Source organism: Cherax quadricarinatus, chromosome 23 (assembly GCF_038502225.1).
Source record: "Cherax quadricarinatus isolate ZL_2023a chromosome 23, ASM3850222v1, whole genome shotgun sequence".
In the NCBI taxonomy this organism is placed as follows: Eukaryota; Metazoa; Arthropoda; class Malacostraca; order Decapoda; family Parastacidae; genus Cherax; species Cherax quadricarinatus.
The window spans coordinates 30,204,357-30,226,956 of record NC_091314.1 but is presented as its reverse complement, the minus strand read 5'-3'; the positions used below and the strand labels follow the sequence as shown (position 1 = coordinate 30,226,956).

General features: G+C 40.9%; 1 protein-coding gene across 1 annotated transcript in view; it reads right to left on the bottom strand.

The window, feature by feature from the left end:
• The window catches only part of LOC138853141 (zinc finger protein 674-like), a 64,603-nt gene extending 44,940 nt beyond the window's left edge, over positions 1-19,663 (bottom strand). The window contains exons 1-2 of the mRNA XM_070088117.1: positions 19,508-19,663; positions 9,575-9,878 (exon numbers count right to left, since the gene is read on the bottom strand). Of these exons, the coding sequence (XP_069944218.1) occupies positions 9,575-9,878; positions 19,508-19,663 (460 nt within the window). The remainder of the gene's footprint in view (positions 1-9,574; positions 9,879-19,507) is intronic.
• Positions 19,664-22,600: the final 2,937 nt, after the last annotated feature.

Genomic DNA, 22,600 nt, shown 5'->3' with positions numbered 1-22,600 from the left:
TTACTATCTATGAACAACCTTCTAAGTTTAAATGTCAACATTTTACCACAGGAAAGAAAATTTTAATTTTGGGGCTGGCTATTCAGCATTTGTATATGCCTCAAGATCTCTTCATCCTGTTCCTGTGTATGGTGACTAGAATCAGACTCTTAAAATGGGCTTTGTTCCTACAGCCTTTTAATTTGGAAGTTAAATATATAAAAGGCTCAGAGAATGTGGTTGCTGATGCTCTCTCTAGATGTTTCATGTAGATGCATGGTGCGTACTTTGTACATAGTGTTTGTCATGTACTGACCTTGTTGTTTTTGCAGTGGTGAACTCTAGGCGAGCCTGAGTACTCTCTACCAGCCATCTGACTGTGAAGGAGTCGAGTCGGAGCCAAAAGTGTGACGAGGGTCAGTGTATATGTAAATGTGAGTTGAGGCAGTGATTGACAACCTTCGGTAACATGAGACGTTCAGGAAGGTATGTGATGTTGTGTTTTGGTGTGCTCTATATACAAAACGGCCTGACAATTTGCCTTGGACCCCTCCATGTTCTATGTCAGCCTCCTCTTCATAAGTTTGGAGGATCTGTGTGGAGTGGGACCTCGGAAGATGGGCTTGAGTGCCTGACCATGTTAAGGATCATGAGTGTTGACTGGAAGTCTCACTGTTTGGTTCGGCCACCAAGTGAGAGACACCTTGACATGTTTTGTGAAGTTTCCTGCCTGGTGTACACCTGACTGCTCTGGGTTTGGCTCTACTCTCGTCTCCTGATCAGGATCAGTTACTTGCTGGATTACAGTAGCAGAGGCACAGGCCTGTTAGTGCGGGCTTTCACAGTGGGCATTGTGTGCTAATTTTGCATTGTAATGTGTATTGTTTAAAAGTCACTAAAATTGTAAATAATTACACCCTTGAGTATATGGGTATGGTTAAAATCCTTTTCTAAAAAATTCTGCAATCTGTTGTAAATAACAGTAAAGTGAAGAGTAGTTATGGTGCTAGGAAATATGTAGCATTTCTAGTAGTCTTGCTTACCGCCTTCAGACTTAAGCAATATACTTTTAATAGCCGTATCCTGAGGGACATGGCTAGCTTTTGTGAGACTTCGTCTGGAGGTGGGGGTGTTATGGGGCTATAGGACCCAACATGTATTTATAAGTAACAGTTACTAATTATATTGAATTGATGGGGACTCAGTTCTAAATGTCATAAGGGCTGATCACCCTTAGGACTGAGAGGCAGCTGGGTTAAGCCTTTTTCTCAATATAATAGGTTATACTATAGACACAAACACACAATTTAAATAAGTAGTTTATAAAGTTGTATTTCTTTTTGTAAAAGTAAAATTAAGGTGTGGTAGTATTGTGGTAACTGGAGAATTGTGCTTGGCACCAGTCTTTTGTTTTTGGTGGGTGCAGGAGGAGCTTAGCTAGGCTCCTCCCCCCCTCCCTCTTTCTCTCTCTCTCTCTTCTCATGTTGACATGGAGGTGGCAGGATCTCTGGGTCCTTCTTTCTATCTTTTGGGGCATTATGTGTTCTCCAGGGGTGAGTTTTTATAACTTAAGTTGTGGCCACCATACCCAGGGTGACTAAAGTGTGTCAAAACACTGGTTATCCCAGAGTTAGTCAAGAAGAGAGAAGGACAAGGTTAATGAGATACACCATGTGGGAGAACAGCTATGGAGTGTGTAGATTTTTGTTTTGAATATGTGAGGCTGTAAATTGTATATTCTGTACATATCTATTCAGAATACAGTTATATTTTTATAGTAGTAGTTTAAATAACCTGTGAAGAGGGCTGGTGAAAGGATATCAGAGACACTCAAGATGATCAGCCATGATGTAAGTATTACCCCTAGACAGATAAGGCCATTAAGTAAAAAGCTACCCCACACTAGAACATGTAGTGAGAACCTTACAATCAAAGTAATAAGGGACAAAACAACGTAACACCATTCGAATCTGTAAGTATAGTGCCACTCCAGCATCTTGCTAAACTCAGCTAAACACTCATAAGTGTAAGTGGCTACTAGACTCTAAACTTGGTAAGTTGTCATATCTCAGAATACACCTAGAGGACACAGAGTTGAGTTACCTTTCTGCTAAATATTCAGCATTTGCAAGTTGATCATTTTACCAGAATTAGCAAAACCATAAGGTGCACCACATACCAAAAAGGTTCATTTTATTCAGTTAGTACAAGACCTCTTTTATGCAAAAATCTTTTAAGCCAAAAATACCTATGGGAAAAATCATAGACTCTCACCCATAATCTATTAACAGAAAACACACCCATTGTACAGTAATTTCTTCCTTATTCCAAATAATGCTTGCATGGGGTTTCTCAAATACTCTTTAATTTTAAACACAGTAGAGCAGTAATTAATTTTCAGATTTAACCCTTTCAGGGTCCAAAGGCAAAATCGGAAGGGGTGCCCCAGTGTCCAAAAAAAAAAAATTATTTCTTACAGAATTAAAGAGTATATTTTTGTGAAGGTAATAAAACAAAACAAAAAAAATTTCTGATTGGTACTTACCGAGATACAGAGGCGAGAAGTTGACCCAAAATGACCGGGTGGCGGAAACATCGGCGATTTCCACAAACTCGCATTTCTTTATTTTACGTTTTTTATAATTTTTTCTTTTTCTTTCTATTTTTTTCTTTTTCTGGTAACATTTGTGGCCTGTGAGATCAATGCTGTATATAATGTATATACAGTGGACCCCCGGTTCGCGATGCTATCGGTATCCGATAAATCCAGTAACCGATGCATTATATCGCCAAAAATTTGCCTCTGTTCCCGTTACAAAACCTGGTATGCGATGCGATTCATACGAGACATGTCCATGTGTGGTCTGAACTTCCCCGTGTGTACCAGTGTTTACAAGCCAGCCAGTGTGCGTGCATCTAAGGATACATTCGGTACATTCCATATTATCCATATTATCACTGTTTTTGGTGCTTGTTTTTGCAAAATAAGTCACCATGGGCCCCAAGAAAGCCTCTAGTGCCAACCCTTCGAGACCAAGGGTGCTAATGACTATTGAAATGAAGAGAGAGATAATTGCAAAGTACGAAAGTGGAGTGCATGTGTCGGAACTGGTCAGGTTGTATAGTTAACCCCAATCAACCATCTCTACTATAGTGACCAGGAAAACGGCAATCAAGGAAGCTGTTCTTGCAAAAGGTGCAACTGTGATTACGAAACAGAGACCGCAAGTGTTAGAAAATGTTGAGAGACTGTTATTGGTGTGGATAAATGAAAAACAGATAGCAAGAGATAGCATCTCTCAAGCGATCATTTGTGAAAAGGCTAGGCAGTTGCATGACGATTTGGTAAAGAAATTGCCTGCAACTAGTGCTGATGCGAGTGAATTTAAGGCCAGCAAAGGTTGGTTTGAAAGATTTAAGAATCGTAGTGGCATACATAGTGTGATTAGGCATGGTGAGGCTACCAGTTCAGACCACAAAGCAGCTGAAAAATATGTGCATGAATTCAAGGAGTACATGGAGGCTGAAGGATTGAAACCTGAACAAGTGTTTAATTGTGATGAAACAGGCCTGTTTTGGAAGAAATTGCCAAGCAGGACCTACATTACTCAGGAGGAAAAGCTACCTCAAGTCCTAATGGAGGGGGATTCCCTTTCTAAACAATAGGTTCAACACTCCCCTCCTCCCATCCCATCAATCATCACCATATCTTCATTAAAGGTAAGTGTCAATTATTCTATTGTTATTGTTGCTATTGTAATTATTCTATTGCATTAAACTTAATATTTCATGTGGTAAAAGTTTTTTTTTTCATACTTTTGGGTGTCTTGCACGGATTAATTTGATTTCCATTATTTCTTATGGGGAAAATTGATTCGCTTTCCGATAATTTTGCTTTACGATGAGCTTTCAGGAACAGATTAACATAGCGAACCGAGGGTCCACTGTATACAGGTACCATCTGACTTATGACCAAGCTTGGTTCCGACCAACCGGTCGTAAGTCAAAATGGATGTAAGTTGAACCTTTGAAAATTGCCGACATACTGGGTAGGGCATAATGTCAAACCTTTCCATAAACTACCCACATAGTACTGTAATGTAATGTACAATCATTATTTCATTCTTTTTACCATAATTTACTTCTATTGTTATATTTTAATTATTTATGTACTGTATATAATGTATACATGGTAGTGAACTGTATTGTAAATTTTACATTGCATACAGTATCATATATTACTGTTATCTTTATGTATTGTCGACACAGTGGAATGGGAGAATACCACTGGTAGTGTCATCCTGCCAGAATGTAGTACGTATAACCTATACCCTAAGTAAAGAGAAACAACTCTGGAACATGTGTAATACGTATCCGGCTGGCTGGCTGGCTGGCTGGCTGGGTGGGTGGCTGGGTGGGTGGTTGGCTGCCTGGCTGACTGAATGTGGCTGTCTCTCTCTCTGTATCTCTCTTTCTCTCTCACACACGGGTACACATTAGTGAAGTTATCATACATAGTATAAATTACCTAGGATAACCCCAAAAATCCAGACAAACTGCTATACAGTGGATCTGTGCTCCAGTGCCCTAAATTAATAATAATATTAATTCTTTCTTTCTTTCAACATACCAGCCGCATCCCACCGAGGCGGGGTGGCCCAAAAGAAAAAACTAAAGTTTCTCTTTTTAAATTTAGTAATATATACAGGAGAAGGGGTTACTAGCCCCTTGCTCCCGGCATTTTAGTTGCCTCTTACAACACGCATGGCTTACGGAGGAAGAATTCTGTTCCACTTCCCCATGGAGGTAAGAGGAAATAAACAAGAACAAGAACTAGAAAGAAAATAGAAGAAAACCCAGAGGGGTGTGTGTGTATATATGTGCTTGTACATGTATGTGTAGTGTGACCTAAATGCAAGTAGAAGTAGCAAGACATACCTGAAATCTTGCATGTTTATGAGACAGATAAAAGACACCAGCAATCCTACCATCATGTAAAACAATTACAGGCTTTCATTTTACACTCACTTGGCAGGATGGTAGTACCTCCCTGGGTGGTTGCTGTCTACCAACCTACTACCTATAATAATATTAATAATTATTATTATTATTATTATTACAACAATACATATGTACTAATATTAATAATAATATTATTATTAAACTATAAATAAGATTAAATGTTGTTGTTGTTACCAGCCCGGACATGAATTGTTTTTGTTCCCTCTGTCAAGCCAACCAGAAAAAATCCCATATTTGTTAATTTATATGTTTATATGTTATGTAGCATGTTTATTATAAAATTTTGAAAAAAAAATCATAGATGGATTAAGCACAATGTCTATATTAACGTTTTATAACTTTGAATTTTAATTTGAAATTTAATGCACCTCAGTAATTATTATTGTGTTATTATCATTATTAATATGGTGTCTTCAAGACCAATTACACTCTTAATGAGTGGCTCTGAGACAGACAAGCAGACAGAAAGACAGACACAGGTAGATGGAAAGACAGACACACAGGTAGACAGACACACACACAGGTAGACAGAAAGACAGACACACAGGTAGACAGAAAGACAGACACACACACAGGTAGACAGAAAGACAAACACATAGGTAGACAGAAGGACAGACACACAGGCAGACAGAAAGACACACACAGGTAGACAGAAAGGCAGACACAGGTAGACAGACACACAGGTAGGCAGACAGATAAACAGATACACAGAGATTGAACATTAAAATGGTATAAAATACCGACAGGTTGTTAGGTAAGACACATATGCAACAGTTAGGTATCTTTATACTATGGAACAATGCTCTTCTCCAGACTGAGGGACTGACCACCTCAAAACTTTAAGGGTGATGGACTGATTACATCGTCTTCAAGTATCTTCTGCTTCTATCAACTTTTCTGTACTTGACTGAAGAAGCCTACTGTGTAGGCGAAACGCTTCATAATAAAGATACCTAACTGTTGCATATGTGTCTTACCTAACAGATACACAGAGATACAGACAGACACAGATATACAGGCAGATAGATGTGCAACAGTGAAAACAAATAGAGAGTTCGAGAGTAAGAGCCTTCCTTGCCACAATCTCCAGTGCAAGATTCACACTTAATCTTAGGGGCCATGGTGAAATTTACTGTCCAGTTATTACAGTTAATACATAGGGCAGGGTTACTGATGCTGCCTCCATGACGCATTGCTGCTGCGAGTATCGTCAAATATTGTACAGAGGTGTGCATCAGCCGGCCCAGCCCAGCTGCCAGAAGCACAGTCATAAGTTGAGTGGACGTATGTCGAGCAGGTCGTAAGTCAGATAGTAGGTGTATACACTCACTGTATTGAACACAATAACTGCACTAAAGTTATTATCATACTATTGTTTACAACTGTTGTTTATTACAATAAACATGCACAAATCTTGTATAATACTAATGTTCTATTATATATTTACATATTTACAATCACTGGACATGTCTTTAGAACTGCTGGAGCTTGTGGAACTCCTTGAAACAAGGCACCATGCACAGAGGTACCTTACATTCCTCACACATAAACTGAGTGGCTTTGCGTCGTTGTTGCCGTTGTTTTGTTTGTGCACAGACAAAACATCTCTTCTGAGCAAATTTCTTCTTAGTTGCAGGAAGCTGTATTATGAAGTGATCACCTTCCCTCCTCAAATGCTTGGGTATTTCGTGAGGAGTTCGAGGATGGTTTTGTATAGCAGGTGTTGTTACCTGGTACTTCATTATGAGTTGTCTGACAACAGACAAACAAAATTCACCATACGGTGGTCTGTTGCCAGTCTTCATTTGGTACATATTATATGCATTGAGCATTGAAATGTCCATGAGATGGAAGAAAAGTTTCATGTGCCACTTGTAACTCTCACGAACACAATCAACAAAGCCAGTCTGCATATCACATTTGTCAACCAAGTGCATGTTTTGTGTATAATCAATCACTGTCACTGGTTTTCAAATATGTTCATTAGTCACTCTATCAATTTTGGCAATGTTTTGCATTTTGTTAGAGTGAATGGTTGCCAACAATGTGACATCTCGTTTGTCATGCCACCGTAATGCCATGATGTCACTGGCAGTAAACACCTGCACCTCATCACCACGAGTGCCTGCGTTGAACCTGGGCATAAGTTTACAATTAGAACGCACTGTGCCACACACATCTGTCATGTTCACTCGCAAGAAATCACTGAGTAAAGGGCTTGTGTACCAGTTATCAGTATATAATGTATGCTCCTTACCAAGATAAGGTACCATCATGCTTCTCACTATGTCACCTGAGATATCCAATAACATCCTGGTATCTTTCAATGTTTTACTTCCTGTGTATACAACAATATCCAATACCAGGCCACTGTCACAGTCACAGAGTACAAACAGTTTTATACCAAAGTGTTTCCTCTAGATCGGTATATACTGTTTGAACGACAGTCTACCTTTGAACAAAATCAAAGACTTGTCAATTACAAGATTCTTGAATGGATAAAAGTACATGTTGAACTTTTGTTTCAGATACATTAAAACATTTCTAATCTTGTGTAACCTGTCACTTCTGTTAGGCCTGGTTTTGTCAGAGAAGTGCAACATATGTAATAGTAAGATAAACCTGTTCACTGGGATGATTTCACTGAAGGCCGGGGTAAAAATTAGCGGATCTGTGGCCCAGTATGATTTTATATCATGCTTATAGACATGAGACATAAGCATTATTGTTGCAAAAAGCAAATACATTCCTGCAACAGTTGTCTCTTTCCACCGGTGTAGTCTTGACAACAGTTTCCATCAAGGGCTGACAATAGTTTCCATGACAATAGTTTCCATCAAGGGCTGGTCAAAGAATAGTTCAAAAAATTCCAGTTCATTTGCAGTGTTTCCAAGGGGACAAGTAGGTAGTATTCTACTTTGAGAGTCATCAAAGTGGTGGAGCTTGGGAACAAAACTGGGATTTTGCTGCCAATCCCAGATATGGTTTGCTGGTGGATACTGGACATCATAAGCTGGTTGTGCTGGTAGTTGTGGCTGTGGTGGGCTGGTGGCTGACGCTCCGCTGAGGAGTCAGTGGCATGGGTCCCAGCCTGGGCTGGTGAGTCATGCATGGCTGTGACACTACCATCACCACTACCACCACCTACTGATGCCTGTGGTCTATCCATGCCAAGTGTAGTCACATCATCCTCACTGTCACTGTCTATTCCTGGTGTAGGGCCACGGGATGTACTCTGTCCCCTGGGCACTGCATAGGGAACACTACCCAAGCGCATGCGGTGGCATATATACCGACGCTTCACTGGTGAATATGTTTCCTCACTATCACTACTCAAATGATCGTCAAGAACAATAAAATCACAATCCATGTCACTATCATCATCATTACTGAAGTCAGAGGCCTGGCCACATGAAAATAGTAGTTTTCTCTTGTGATGAGGTACAACTGAACGTGACTGAGATGTGCCCACACCAGAGGTAGAGGGTTGAGGATCGTCAGGATTTTCTGCACTATTATCGATATCCTGGTCATTCCTTTCGGTCACTAACTGATCAAAGCCATAGAATTCGTCTTCATTTCCACTTCCATCAGAGTCAAAACTATCAGAAAGGAAGAGGAGAGTCCCAATTTTCCTTGGAGTGACAGCTGCCTTGCGATGAGGCATGGTGAACAAGGGTAACTGAGCCGGCGTTCCCACAATGCTATGCAGGCGCCTAGAATTTTTCTTCACGGCGCACACCCACCACGCAGACCCATTCCCTCACATGTAGGCCTACCAGCTTTCTCGCACTAAATTTGAAGCTGCTAAAATTTTGGCATAGATCTACGGTTTGGACCCTCAACATAAAGCCGTAGATCTACGGCACAGACCCTCAAGGGGTTAAAAGCAAAATTTCTCCCTTATAATGTACAGTATTTGGAAAATTCAGAATTTTCATAATCATTAAAAAGAAATTCAAGAAGTATTCTCTTATTTGAAGAAAAAATTATTTTCTTAGTTAATAATATTCGCTTTAGTTCTTACTGTATTCACATAATTCCAAAATTTGAAGACCATTTTTAATTGAAAATTTATTTTATGAATTTCACAGAAATCCAAATAATAATGTTTTGAATAAATATTTGTATCATGTTAGAGAGGCAGTTGCTTTAAAGTGCCTGGAAATTTCTGAATTGTAGGTTTGTACAGTATTAGAATCTTAGAAAACATTTATTTAGACTCTCTTACAGTAATAATAATTCAACTCTGTGTATGCTAATGTAAATATATTTGCTGCTATACAGTATTATAAAAAATTTCAATAACTCACACTTCTAGTAAATTATTATTGTCATCTCTTCTCCGAGTCATTCCAGAAATATGTGACTATGTTGCTGTTGGTTGATTTAAGGTGATAACTGTGACTGTAAGTCACATTGTTAAAGTAGGTGAAAATATGGCCTTCTGTCTGGTAATATTTTAATTTTAAAGAAATAAATGTTATGGTTCAAAATGTTTTTCTTTTAAAACACACACTGACAGATTTATTACCAAGTCTTACCTACAGCAGTATATATGAGTACTAGACACCTTTTCTATGAATGCACAAAACATGACTGACTAAAGTACTTTTTTGAGTAGCACGATAAGGACACTCTGTGCAGGCATATGGCTTCTCTCCAGTGTGAGTGCGTATATGAGGTTTCAAACGCTCCTTTTGAGAAAATCGAAAATCACAGTATGGGCATGCATAGGGTTTTTCTCCAGTGTGAATGCGTATGTGCTTTGTCAAATGAATTTTCTTGAAGGTAGAATATTGACAATAAGAACATTGGTGAATCTTGCTAGTGGTGCCTCTTCCACGTGTGTTCTGACGGACCCTCTTTGACTCCACCTGTGAGGGAAAGTGACCTTAGATTCCCAATACATGACAGAAAATTGTATAAATATACTATATATAAATATTTTTTTTTTATAACATATTGGCCATTTCCCACCAAGGAAGGATGGCACCAACACTCAATAGTTGTCTTCCCAGAAGTGCATGGACATCACAATTAGTATGAACCACCAATATACTGTATCCCCCATTCATTCTTCAGTGTAGGCACTGTAGGTCTCAAGTACAGCTAAGAGGTTTTTCCCGAATCCCATCATAAATGTTACCTCTGATATTTCAACTACCAGAAATCACCTGTCTCCACTCAGTCAGATTTAACTTGTTCACATAAGTCTGATAGATGCTCAAGCTCCTACCACTCAAAACCTCCTTCACCTCCTTCCTCCAGCCTTCACAAAGCCATGCCTCCTATCAGTACACACTGGATTTACAGGTCTCTCTCAACATTCACGAGGGTTAGGGGATCAAGAACCTCACAAATGTTGAAAAATTGCGAATGTTTGGAGCACAAATATATTGTAGGGAAATATAATAATAGCATTTACTTAGCCAAACAATACTGCTTCCTTAACCTACTGAACCATAAGCAATCATAAAACACATGAAAACATCATAAAATATTGTACTAGTGCCAGCCCTTTGGTAAAGAAGGTGAGAAAGACTAAAGAATTCAAGAAAGAACTTGTAACAGAGTACCAAAGTGGAGGAGGAAGAGAGAGGGAAGAATGTGCCTTCTTCAGTGATTCAATGATATGTATGATACTGAAGCAGCACGAGTCAATAAAGGCTATAGCGCCAGCCAGCAATAAAGTGTAGCATTAACAGCGTAGCAAGTAAGTTAAGCGATTAATAAGTAGAAAAAGGACAGCACGAACTTAACTCCTCCAATATTGTTGGAGTTATATAGGGTGGCTGACACCACCACTGCCTCTACTGCCTCAGCTGCTGCCTTCACCACGACTATGTACGGCTTATGCTCTCAGTGGCCCTTGTACACCCGACAACAATAACACAGCAACACTTGTGACAAACTTAATGACATATTTTATTCATTCTAGAGTATAAGTCATGTTTCTATGTTATTAACTCATTGACTGTCGCAACCCCAAATCCTGAGGTGTCTCCTGGTGTCGCAAAATTTCTGAAAAAAAAAATTATTTTTTATGAAATGATAGAAAATCTTTTCCCGATTGTAATGACACCAAAAGAACGAAATTTGAGGAAAACTGATGGAATTACACTCTCATGAAGTTAGCGACCTCGGCGATGTTTACGAATCGGCGATTTTGCCCACTTTGAGCCCTATTTTTGGCTAATTCCATTGTTCCAGTCGACCAAACACATAGCCATTTCTTTAGAACTCCATTTTTTCTATTGATTGAGTACAAGAAACTGCCCATTTACCAATTTCAACTACCCAATAATGTGGTCAGAAATTTGGAATTTGGCCAATTTCGCAAAAATGAAAAAATATGACAATTTCAAAATAGGGCCCAGAATGAACAATGCACACATTCCTGGCTCTAAAATAACATTTTCTTTGTCCATCAGTCACATCTCCAGGCCCCTCTGATATTACTCTTGCTTTCTATTTTGAATTTTTATTCAAACAAAAAATAGAAGATTTACTGTTATGCAGACTACTGCAATATTGTAATAATTGTATAAATAATGTCAACCCATTCATGACTGCATATTAGAATGGCTACTTGGACATTTATTGGAAAATGACATCATTTGTTTACTTTTGAACATCGGCAAAAATCAAACATTTCCCCTACTTTGAGCTCCATTTCAAGGTTCTTTTCATAGTAAAACCAATCAAAATCACCTCTATTTCTATAATATGTTTTCCATTCTATCAAATGAGACCAAGAAAACGAGAATATATCCATAAATACTATATGACAATAGATCACAAAGTCAACATTTTAATTAAAAAAAAAAGGTTGGAGTTTTTTTTTTTCTCATTATGCACTGCGTGCTGCACAATTTTTTTTATATGGTGCATAGTGACCACGCAGACACATTCTCTCACATGTGGGCCTACCAGCTTTCTCCTGCTTGATTTGAAGCCACTAGAATTTGTGAGTATACATACGTTAAACACGGTGGCCTGTAAGATGTATATGTACGACCGAAACAGTCAATGGGTTAATATTGTTTATTATGTCAGATGAACTGTGCTAGATAAATAAGACATAGAGCTGATGTTAGTGTCATATTGAAAGACTATCTTGTCCTGTCTCCCAACAGAATTCCTAACAGACGCCAGAAACAGACCACTCTGGAATACTTTTTTGAGCGGCAGGGGTCCAGTGATTCTCAAGCTTGTCCTAGTGGCATTAAAAAACAAAGGAAGTAACCCAGGATAAACACTTGGTACCTAAGTCTTTATGGAGTGGGATTACCCTTCCAAACAATTGTAAACTACTCCATCCTCTCCCCTCCTCCTGCCTTCCATACATCACCATGACTTCAATAAAGGTAAGTGTGATGTTATTATTGTTTTATTCTTCATGTATCATTGCTTTCTGTGTAGGTAAATGTATATTTCAGGTAGAAATTTTTTTTTGCAGAACAGGCGATTTATTCACAAACACTAATTTCTGGTCGAAGGAGACTTGAACCTACAAACCTTGGGACAAGGTACGCAGTGCTTTAACCACCGTACAACACTAGACCAATATCTTGGCATTCAGTGTGGTGCCAAGAATCAAAATGTCTAGCATTGGCTGGGCACCAAGGTACTGGTCCAGTGTGGTACGGTGGTTAAAGCACAGCGTACCTTGTCCCAGGGTTTGTAGGTTCAAGTCCTGTTCAACTAGAGATTAGTGTTTGTGAATATTTTGCCTGTTCTGCAAATTCTAAACACTGTAAAAATCTCCTGTCAGTCAATGCATGCAGAAGATGACATGAAAGAGCTAACACCCCCTGCCTGAATGCTGGTTGCCTTGAATCAAAACGTCTAGCGTTGCCTGGACTTCAAGGTACTGGTCCAGTGTGGTACAGTGGTTAAAACACTGCATACCTTGTCCCAAGGTTTGTAGGTTTGAGTCTCCTTTGACAAGAGATTAGTGATGGTGTATATCTATCTATCTATCTATCTATCAATATATATACAGTGGAACCCCGGTATTCGATGGTATCGGTATTCGATAAATCCGGTATTGGATGCATTTTATCACAAAAATTTTGCCTCGGTATCAGATCGAAAACCCGGAATTCGATGCGATTCGTACGAGACGTGCCCACGTTTGGCCTGAACTGCCCCGTGTGTGCCAGTGTTTACAAGCCAGCCAGTGTGCGCACATCTAAGGATACATTCGGTACATTCCACATTATCACTGTTTTTGGTGCTTGTTTCTGCAAAATAAGTCAACATGGGCCCCAAGAAAGCTTCTAGTGCCAACCCTTCGAGAAAAAAGGTCCTAATGACTATTCAAATGAAGAAAAAGATAATTGCAAAGTATGAAAGTGGAGTGCATGTGTCGGAGCTGGTCAGGTTGTATAGTAAGCCCCAATCAACCATCCCTACTATAGTGACCAGGAAAATGGCAATCAAGGAAGCTGCTCTTGCAAAAGGTGCAACTGTGATTACGAAACAGCGACCGCAAGTGTTAGAAAATGTTGAGAGGCTGTTATTGGTGTGGATAGTAGGTTGGTAGACAGCAACCACCCAGGGAAGTACTACCGTCCTGCCAGATGACTGCGAAACAGAAACCTGTAACTGTTTTGCATGATGGTAGGATTGCTGGTATCTTTTTTCTGTCTCATAAACACGCTAGATAACAGGGATATCTTGCTACTCCTACTTACACTTTGGTCACACTTCACAGACACGCACATGCATATATATATACATACATCTAGGTTTTTCTCCTTTTTCTAAACAGCTCTTGTTCCTCTTTATTTCTTCTATTGTCCATGGGGAAGTGGAAAAGAATCTTTCCTCCGTAAGCCATGTGTGTCGTATGAGGCGACTAAAATGCCGGGAGCAATGGGCTAGTAACCCCTTCTCCTGTAGACATTTACTAAAAAAGAGAAGAAGAAAAACTTTATAAAACTGGGATGCTTAAATGTGCGTGGATGTAGTGCGGATGACAAGAAACAGATGATTGCTGATGTTATGAATGAAAAGATGTTGGATGTCCTGGCCCTAAGCGAAACAAAGCTGAAGGGGGTAGGGGAGTTTTGGTGGGGGGAAATAAATGGGATTAAATCTGGAGTATCTGAGAGGGTTAGAGCAAAGGAAGGGGTAGCAGTAATGTTGAATGATCAGTTATGGAAGGAGAAAAGAGAATATGAATGTGTAAATTCAAGAATTATGTGGATTAAAGTAAAGGTTGGATGCGAGAAGTGGGTCATAATAAGTGTGTATGCACCTGGAGAAGAGAGGAATGCAGAGGAGAGAGAGAGAGATTTTGGGAGATGTTAAGTGAATGTATAGGAGCCTTTGAACCAAGTGAGAGAGTAATTGTAGTAGGGGATCTGAATGCTAAAGTAGGAGAAACTTTTAGAGAGGGTGTGGTAGGTAAGTTTGGGGTGCCAGGTGTAAATGATAATGGGAGCCCTTTGATTGAACTTTGTATAGAAAGGGGTTTAGTTATAGGTAATACATATTTTAAGAAAAAGAGGATAAATAAGTATACAAGATATGTTGTAGGGCAAAATGACAGTAGTTTGTTGGATTATGTATTGGTAGATAAAAGACTGTTGAGTAGACTTCAGGATGTACATGTTTATAGAGGGGCCACAGATATATCAGATCACTTTCTAGTTGTAGCTACACTGAGAGTAAAAGGTAGATGGGATACAAGGAGAATAGAAGCATCAGGGAAGAAAGAGGTGAAGGTTTATAAACTAAAAGAGGAGGCAGTTAGGGTAAGATATAAACAGCTATTGGAGGATAGATGGGCTAATGAGAGCATAGGCAATGGTGTCGAAGAGGTATAGGGTAGGTTTAAAAATGTAGTGTTAGTGTTCAGCAGAAGTTTGTGGTTACAGGAAAGTGGGTGAGGGAGGGAAGAGGAGCGATTGGTGGAATGATGATGTGAAGAGAGTAGTAAGGGAGAAAAAGTTAGCATATGAGAAGTTTTTACAAAGTAGAAGTGATGAAAGGAGGGAAGAGTATATGGAGAAAAAGAGAGAGGTTAAGAGAGTGGTGAAGCAATGTAAAAAGAGAGCAAATGAGAGAGTGGGTGAGATGTCATCAACAAATTTTGTTGAAAATAAGAAAAAGTTTTGGAGTGAGATTAACAAGTTAAGAAAGCCTAAAGAACAAATGGATTTGTCAGTTAAAAATAGGAGAGGAGAGTTATTAAATGGAGAGTTAGAGGTATTGGGAAGATGGAGGGAATATTTTGAGGAATTGTTAAATGTTGATGAAGATAGGGAAGCTGTGATTTCGTGTATAGGGCAAGGAGGAACAACATCTTGTAGGAGTGAGGAAGAGCCAGTTGTGAGTGTGGGGGAAGTTCGTGAGGCAGTAGGTAAAATGAAAGGGGGTAAGGCAGCCGGGATTGATGGGATAAAGATAGAAATGTTAAAAGCAGGTGGGGATATAGTTTTGGAGTGGTTGGTGCAATTATTTAATAAATGTATGGAAGAGGGTAAGGTACCTAGAGGTTGGCAGAGAGCATGCATAGTTCCTTTGTATAAAGGCAAAGGGGATAAAAGAGAGTGCAAAAATTATAGGGGGATAAGTCTGTTGAGTATACCTGGTAAAGTGTATGGTAGAGTTATTATTGAAAGAATTAAGAGTAAGATGGAGAATAGGATAGCAGATGAACAAGGAGGCTTTAGGAAAGGTAGAGGGTGTGTGGACCAGGTGTTTACAGTGAAACATATAAGTGAACAGTATTTAGATAAGGCTAAAAATGTCTTTGTGGCATTTATGGATTTGGAAAAGGCGTATGACAGGGTGGATAGGGAGCCAATGTGGCAGATGTTGCAGGTGTATGGTGTAGGAGGTAGGTTAATGAAAGCAGTGAAGAATTTTTACAAGGATAGTGAGGCTCAAGTTAGAGTATGTAGGAAAGAGGGAAATTATTTCCCAGTAAAAGTAGGCCTTAGACAAGGATGTGTGATGTCACCGTGGTTGTTTAATATATTTATAGATGGGGTTGTAAGACAAGTAAATGCGAGGGTCTTGGCAAGAGGCGTGGAGTTAAAAGATAAAGAATCACACATAAAGTGGGAGTTGTCACAGTTGCTCTTTGCTGATGACACTGTGCTCTTGGGAGATTCTGAAGAGAAGTTGCAGAGGTTGGTGGATGAATTTGGTAGGGTGTGCAAAAGAAGAAAATTGAAAGTGAATACAGGAAAGAGTAAGGTTATGAGGATAACAAAAAGATTAGGTGATGAAAGATTGGATATCAGATTGGAGGGAGAGAGTATGGAGGAGGTGAATGTATTCAGATATTTGGGAGTGGACGTGTCAGCGGATGGGTCTATGAAAGATGAGGTGAATCATAGAATTGATGAGGGGAAAAGGGTGAGTGGTGCACTTAGGAGTCTGTGGAGACAAAGAACTTTGTCCTTGGAGGCAAAGAGGGGAATGTATGAGAGTATAGTTTTACCAACGCTCTTATATGGGTGTGAAGCATGGGTGATGAATGTTGCAGCGAGGAGAAGGCTGGAGGCAGTGGAGATGTCATGTCTGAGAGCAATGTGTGGTGTGAATATAATGCAGAGAATTCGTAGTTTGGAAGTTAGGAGGAGGTGCGGGATTGCCAAAATTGTTGTCCAGAGGGCTGAGGAAGGGTTGTTGAGGTGGTTCGGACATGTGGAGAGAATGGAGCGAAACAGAATAACTTCAAGAGTGTATCAGTCTGTAGTGGAAGGAAGGCAGGGTAGGGGTCGGCCTAGGAAAGGTTGGAGGGAGGGGTTAAAGGAGGTTTTGTGTGCGAGGGGCTTGGACTTCCAGCAGGCATGCGTGAGCGTGTTTGATAGGAGTGAATGGAGACAAATGGTTTTTAATACTTGACGTGCTGTTGGAGTGTGAGCAAAGTAACATTTATGAAGGGGTTCAGGGAAACCGGCAGGCCGGACTTGAGTCCTGGAGATGGGAAGTACAGTGCCTGCACTCTGAAGGAGGGGTGTTAATGTTGCAGTTTAAAAACTGTAGTGTAAAGCACCCTTCTGGCAAGACAGTGATGGAGTGAATGATGGTGAAAGTTTTTCTTTTTCGGGCCACCCTGCCTTGGTGGGAATCGGCCAGTGTGATAAAAAAAAAAAAATGAAAAACAGACAGCAGGAGATTGCATCTCTAAAGCGATCATTTGTGAAAAGGCTAGGCAGCTGCATGACGATTTGGTAAAGAAATTGCCTGCAACTAGTGCTGATGTGAGTGAATTTAAGGCCAGCAAAGGTTGGTTTGAAAAATTTAAGAATCGTAGTGGCATACATAGTGTGATTAGGCATGGTGAGGCTGCCAGTTCAGACCAAAAAGCAGCTGAAAAATATGTGAGGGAATTCAAGGATTACACAGACAGTGAAGAATTTAAACTTGAGCAAGTGTTTAATTGCAATGAAACAGGCCTGTTTTGGAAGAAAATGCCAAGCAGGACCTACATTACTCAGGAGAAAAAGGCACTCCCAGGACATAAGCCTATGAAAGACAGGCTTACTCTGTTGATGTGTGCCAATGCTCGTGGTGATTGCAAAGTGAAGCCTTTATTGGTGTATCACTCTGAAACTCCCAGAGTGTTCAGGAAAAACAATGTCCTCAAGGCTAATTTGTGTGTGCTGTGGAGGGCAAACAGTAAGGCATGGGTCACTAGGGACTTTTTATATGACTGGTTACACCATGCATTTGCCCCCACTGCGAAAAATTACCTAACTGAAAAGAAATTAGACCTTAAGTGCCTCCTGGTATTAAACAATGGCCCTGGTCATCCTACAGACTTGCCAGAGCGACTTTCTGGGGACATGAGCTTCATTAAGGTCAAGTTTTTGCCTCCTAATACCAGTCCTCTCCTGCAGCCCATGGACCAGCAGGTCATTTCCCACTTCAAGAAACTGTACACAAAAGCTGTTTCAAAAGTGCTTTGTAGTGACCACAGAAACTCAACTGACTCTAAAAGAGTTTTGGAAGGATCACTTTAATATCCTCAGTTGTATAAACCTTATAGGTACGGCTTGGGAGGGAGTGACTAAGAGGACCTTGAACTCTGCTTGGAAAAAACTGTGGCCAGAATGTGTAGACAAAAGGGATTTTGAAGGATTTGAGGCTAACCCTGAGAAGCCTATGCCAGTTGAGGAATCCATTGTGGCATTGGGGAAGTCCTTGGGGTTGGAGGTTAGTGGGGAGGATGTGGAAGAGTTGGTGGAGGACAATGAAGAACTAACCACTGATGAGCTGCTAGATCATCATCAACAGCAAGAGGCCAGACTTGAGGAAACTGCTTCAGAGGAGGGGATAGAGAAACTGAAGAAGTTGCCTACTTCAAAGATTAAGGAAATGTGTGCAGTGTGGCTTAAAGTGCAAACCTTTTTTGATGACAATCACTCTAACACAGCTATTGCAAGCCGTGCTGGTGACTATTACAGTGACAATGTTGTGAAACACTTTAGGAATGTCATAAAGGAACGGGAGGTACAGGCCACTATGGACAGATATGTTGTGCGACATAAGTCCAGTAACTCTCGAGCTGGTCCTAGTGGCATTAAAAGAAGGGAAGTAACCCTGGAAAAGGACTTGCTACCTCAAGTCCTAATGGAAAGGGATTCCCCTTCTAAACACTAACACCTCTCCCCTCCTCCCATCCCATCAATCATCACTAGATCTTCATTAAAGGTAAGTGTCAATTATTCTATTGTTATTGTAATTATTCTATTGCATTAAACTTAATATTTCATGTGGTAAAATTTTCTTTTTTCATACTTTTGGGTGTATGGCACGGATTAATTTGATTTCCATTATTTCTTATGAGGAAAACTGATTCGCTTTTCGATATTTTCGGTATTCCATGAGCTCTCAGGAACGGATTAATATCGAATATTGGGGGTCCACTGTACAGTGATCCCTCGTTTATCGTCACTAATCCGTTCCTGAAAGTGTGACGATTATCGAAATAGACGATTTTCGAATCAATTTTCCCCATAAGAAATAATGTAAATACAATTAATCCGTTCCTGACACCCAGAAGTATTAAAACAAAAAATTTTTTTACATGAGATATAGATGTAGGACATAAACAATACAATGGGACATGATGAATGAAACATTAACAGCATAACACTTTACCTTTATTGGCGATTCTTCTTTGTGTATGGAAGACTGGAGGAGGAGAGAGACTGGATTAGTTACTGTTTGGAAGGGAAATCCCCTTCCATCAACACCTCAGGTACCAAGTCCTTTTCTGGGGTTACATACTTCCCTTCTCTGTTTCTTAATGCCACTAGGACCAGCTTGAGAGTCAGAGACCTGTCTCGCAAAGAAAGTGTCCAGAGAGCTCTGTTTCCGGTGTCTCTTTATAACTTCCCTAAAATGGGCCAAGACTCTCACTGTACAAGTTGCTGATATGGCTTGCAACATCCTTTTCAGGGTGATGTTTCTCCATAAATCTTTCCATCCTACACCACATTTCAAAAATCTCCTTAATTTCTGAAGAAGGCACCTTCTTCCATCTCTCTTCCTCCTCCTCTGCAGTAAGATTCTGAGCTGCAATCTGTTGCTGTTCCTGCTGAAGTTCTTGCAGTTCCTCAGTAGTTAGCTCTTCATTGTGGTCCTCCACCAACTCTTCCACATCCTCCAAACTCACATCCAACCCCATGGAACTCCCCAATGCCACAATAGATTTCACAACTGACATAGGCTCATCAGGGTCAGCCACAAACCCTTCAAAATCCCTATTATGGACACAATCTGGCCACAATTTTCTCCAAGCAACAACAGCTTCCTTGATTTCCATTTTCTTTGCCACAGTGGAAGATATGGTTGTATGGGGTTTATTATACATCCTGGCCAGTTCGGCCACATGTACACCACTTTCATATTGTTCAATGATGTTTTTCTTAAATTCAATCGCATTTCTCACCTTCTTTACCAAAGGCTTAGCACTAGGAGCTTTCTTTGAAGCCATGGTAGCTTATTTAGCACTTGCAAGCACTAAAATGAATGGAATACAGTGGACCCCCGCATAACGATATTATTTTAATCCAGAAGTCTGTTTCGGTGCCGTTACAGACCGAATTTGTTCCCATAAGAAATATTGTGAATTAGATTAGTCCATTTCAGACCCCTAAAAATACACCTTCAAAAGCACTTACAAAAATAAACTTACATAATTGGTCGAGTTGGGAGCTGATCGTTATCCGGGGGTCCACTGTACAGTGGAGCCCCGCATACCGTCGGCATCACATAACGTTCAATCTGCATACCGCTCGCTTTTATCGCAAAAATTTTGCCTCGCATACCGCTCAAAAACCCGCTCACCGCTATTCGTCCGAGACGCCTCCAATGTGCGCCCGTAGCCAGCCTCACATGTGCCGCCGGTGGCATTGTTTACCAGCCAGCCTCCGCGGTAACATCCAAGCATACAATCGGAACATTTCGTATTATTACAGTGTTTTTGGTGATTTTATCTGCAAAATAAGTGACCATGGGCCCCAAGAAAGCTTCTAGTGCCAACCCTACAGAAATAAGGGTGAGAATTACTATAAAGATGAAGAAAAAGATCATTGATAAGTATGAAAGTGGAGTGCGTGTCTCCGAGCTGGCCACGTTGTATAATAAACCCCAATCAACCATCGCTACTATTGGTGGTACAGCTGCTGCTGCTGCTGTACCACCGTCAGCTGCTGCTGCTGCTGCTGCACTGTCAGCTGCTGCTGCTGCTGTAGCACCGTGAGCTGCTGCTGCTGTTGTACCACCATCAGCTGCTGCTGTAGTACCGTCTGCTGCTGCTGTAGCATCGTCTGCTGCTGCTGTAGCACTGTCAGCTGCTGCTGTACCACCATCAGCTGCTGCTGTAGTACCGTCTGCTGCTGCTGTAGCATCGTCTGCTGCTGCTGTAGCACTGTCAGCTGCTGCTGCTGCTCTAGCACTGTCAGCTGCTGCTGCTGCTGCTGTAGCACCGTTGTTGGTGTGGCTTATTGAGAATACCAAGAAACAATTAACCCCAGAGGATTTGCCACCCAGGATAACCCAAAAAAGTCAGTGTTATCGAAGACTGTCTAACTTATTTCCATTGGGGTCCTTAATCTTGTCTCCCAGGATGCAACCCACACCAGTCAACTAACACCCAGGTGAACAGGGAAAAATGCCTGGAACTAGTGCTCATATTGGTGAATTTAAAGCCAGCAAAGGTTGGTTTGAGAGATTTAAGAATCGTAGTGGCATACACAGTGTGATAAGGCCTGTTCTGGAAGAAAATGCCAAACAGGACCTACAGTACTCAGGAGGAAAAGGCACTCCCAGGACACAGTGTCTCATAAGTCATTGCTGCATCTTCAATAAAGGTAAGTGTCATTTATTCTTCATTTAGTAGAGTAGTACATGAACAATATATATTGTGCATGTACTACTCTACTATTGTGCATGTATCCTTCTCTTTGTGTGTAGGAAAATGTATATTTCATGTGGTAAAAATTTTTTTTTCATACTTTTGGGTGTCTTGCACGGATTAATTTGATTTCCATTATTTCTTATGGGGAAAATTCATTCGCATACCGATCATTTCGCATAACAATGAGCCCTCTTGCACGGATTAAAGTCGCTATGCGGGGGTCCACTGTATTATGAAATATTTCGTATGAACAAGAGAGCTGACCGTTGCTCACTGGTAAACAATGGCACACTGGCTGGGAAGGGAGGCCGAGGCGGCTCACAGCCGTGAGTACTCGTCCAGGATGAACGACAATTAGCGAGTCAACCGACCATTTGCGAGCCAATGTTTGGACAAAAATAAAGCGACGATTTCCGAAAAGGACGACTATTGAGCCCGACAATTATCGAGGGACCACTGCATATATATACAGTGGACCCCCACATACCGTCGGCATCACATAATGTTTAATCCGCATACCGCTCGCTTTTATTGCAAAAATTTTGCCTCGCATACCGCTCAAAAACCCGCTCACCGCTGTTCGTCCGAGATGCGTCCAATGTGCGCCCTTAGCCAGCCTCACATGTGCCGCCGGTGGCATTGTTTACCAGCCAGCCTCCGCGGTAACATCCAAGCATACAATCGGAACATTTCGTATTATTACAGTGTTTTTGGTGATTTTATCTGCAAAATAAGTGACCATGGGCCCCAAGAAAGCTTCTAGTGCCAACCCTACAGCAATAAGGGTGAGAATTACTATAGAGATGACGAAAAAGATCACTGATAAGTATGAAAGTGGAGTGCGAGTCTCCGAGCTGGCCAGGTTGTATAATAAACCCCAATCAACCATCGCTACTATTGGTGGTACAGCTGCTGCTGCTGCTGTACCACCGTCAGCTGCTACTGCTGCTGCTGCACTGTCAGCTGCTGCTGCTGCTGTAGCACCATCAGCTGCTGCTGCTGTTGTACCACCGTCAGCTGCTGCTGCTGCTGTAGTACCATCTGCTGCTGCTGTAGTACCATCTGCTGCTGCTGTACCACTGCCTGCTGCTGCTGTAGCACTGTCAGCTGCTGCTGCTGCTGTAGCACTGTCAGCTGCTGCTGCTGCTGTAGCACTGTCAGCTGCTGCTGTAGTACCGTCTGCTGCTGCTGTAGCACTGTCAG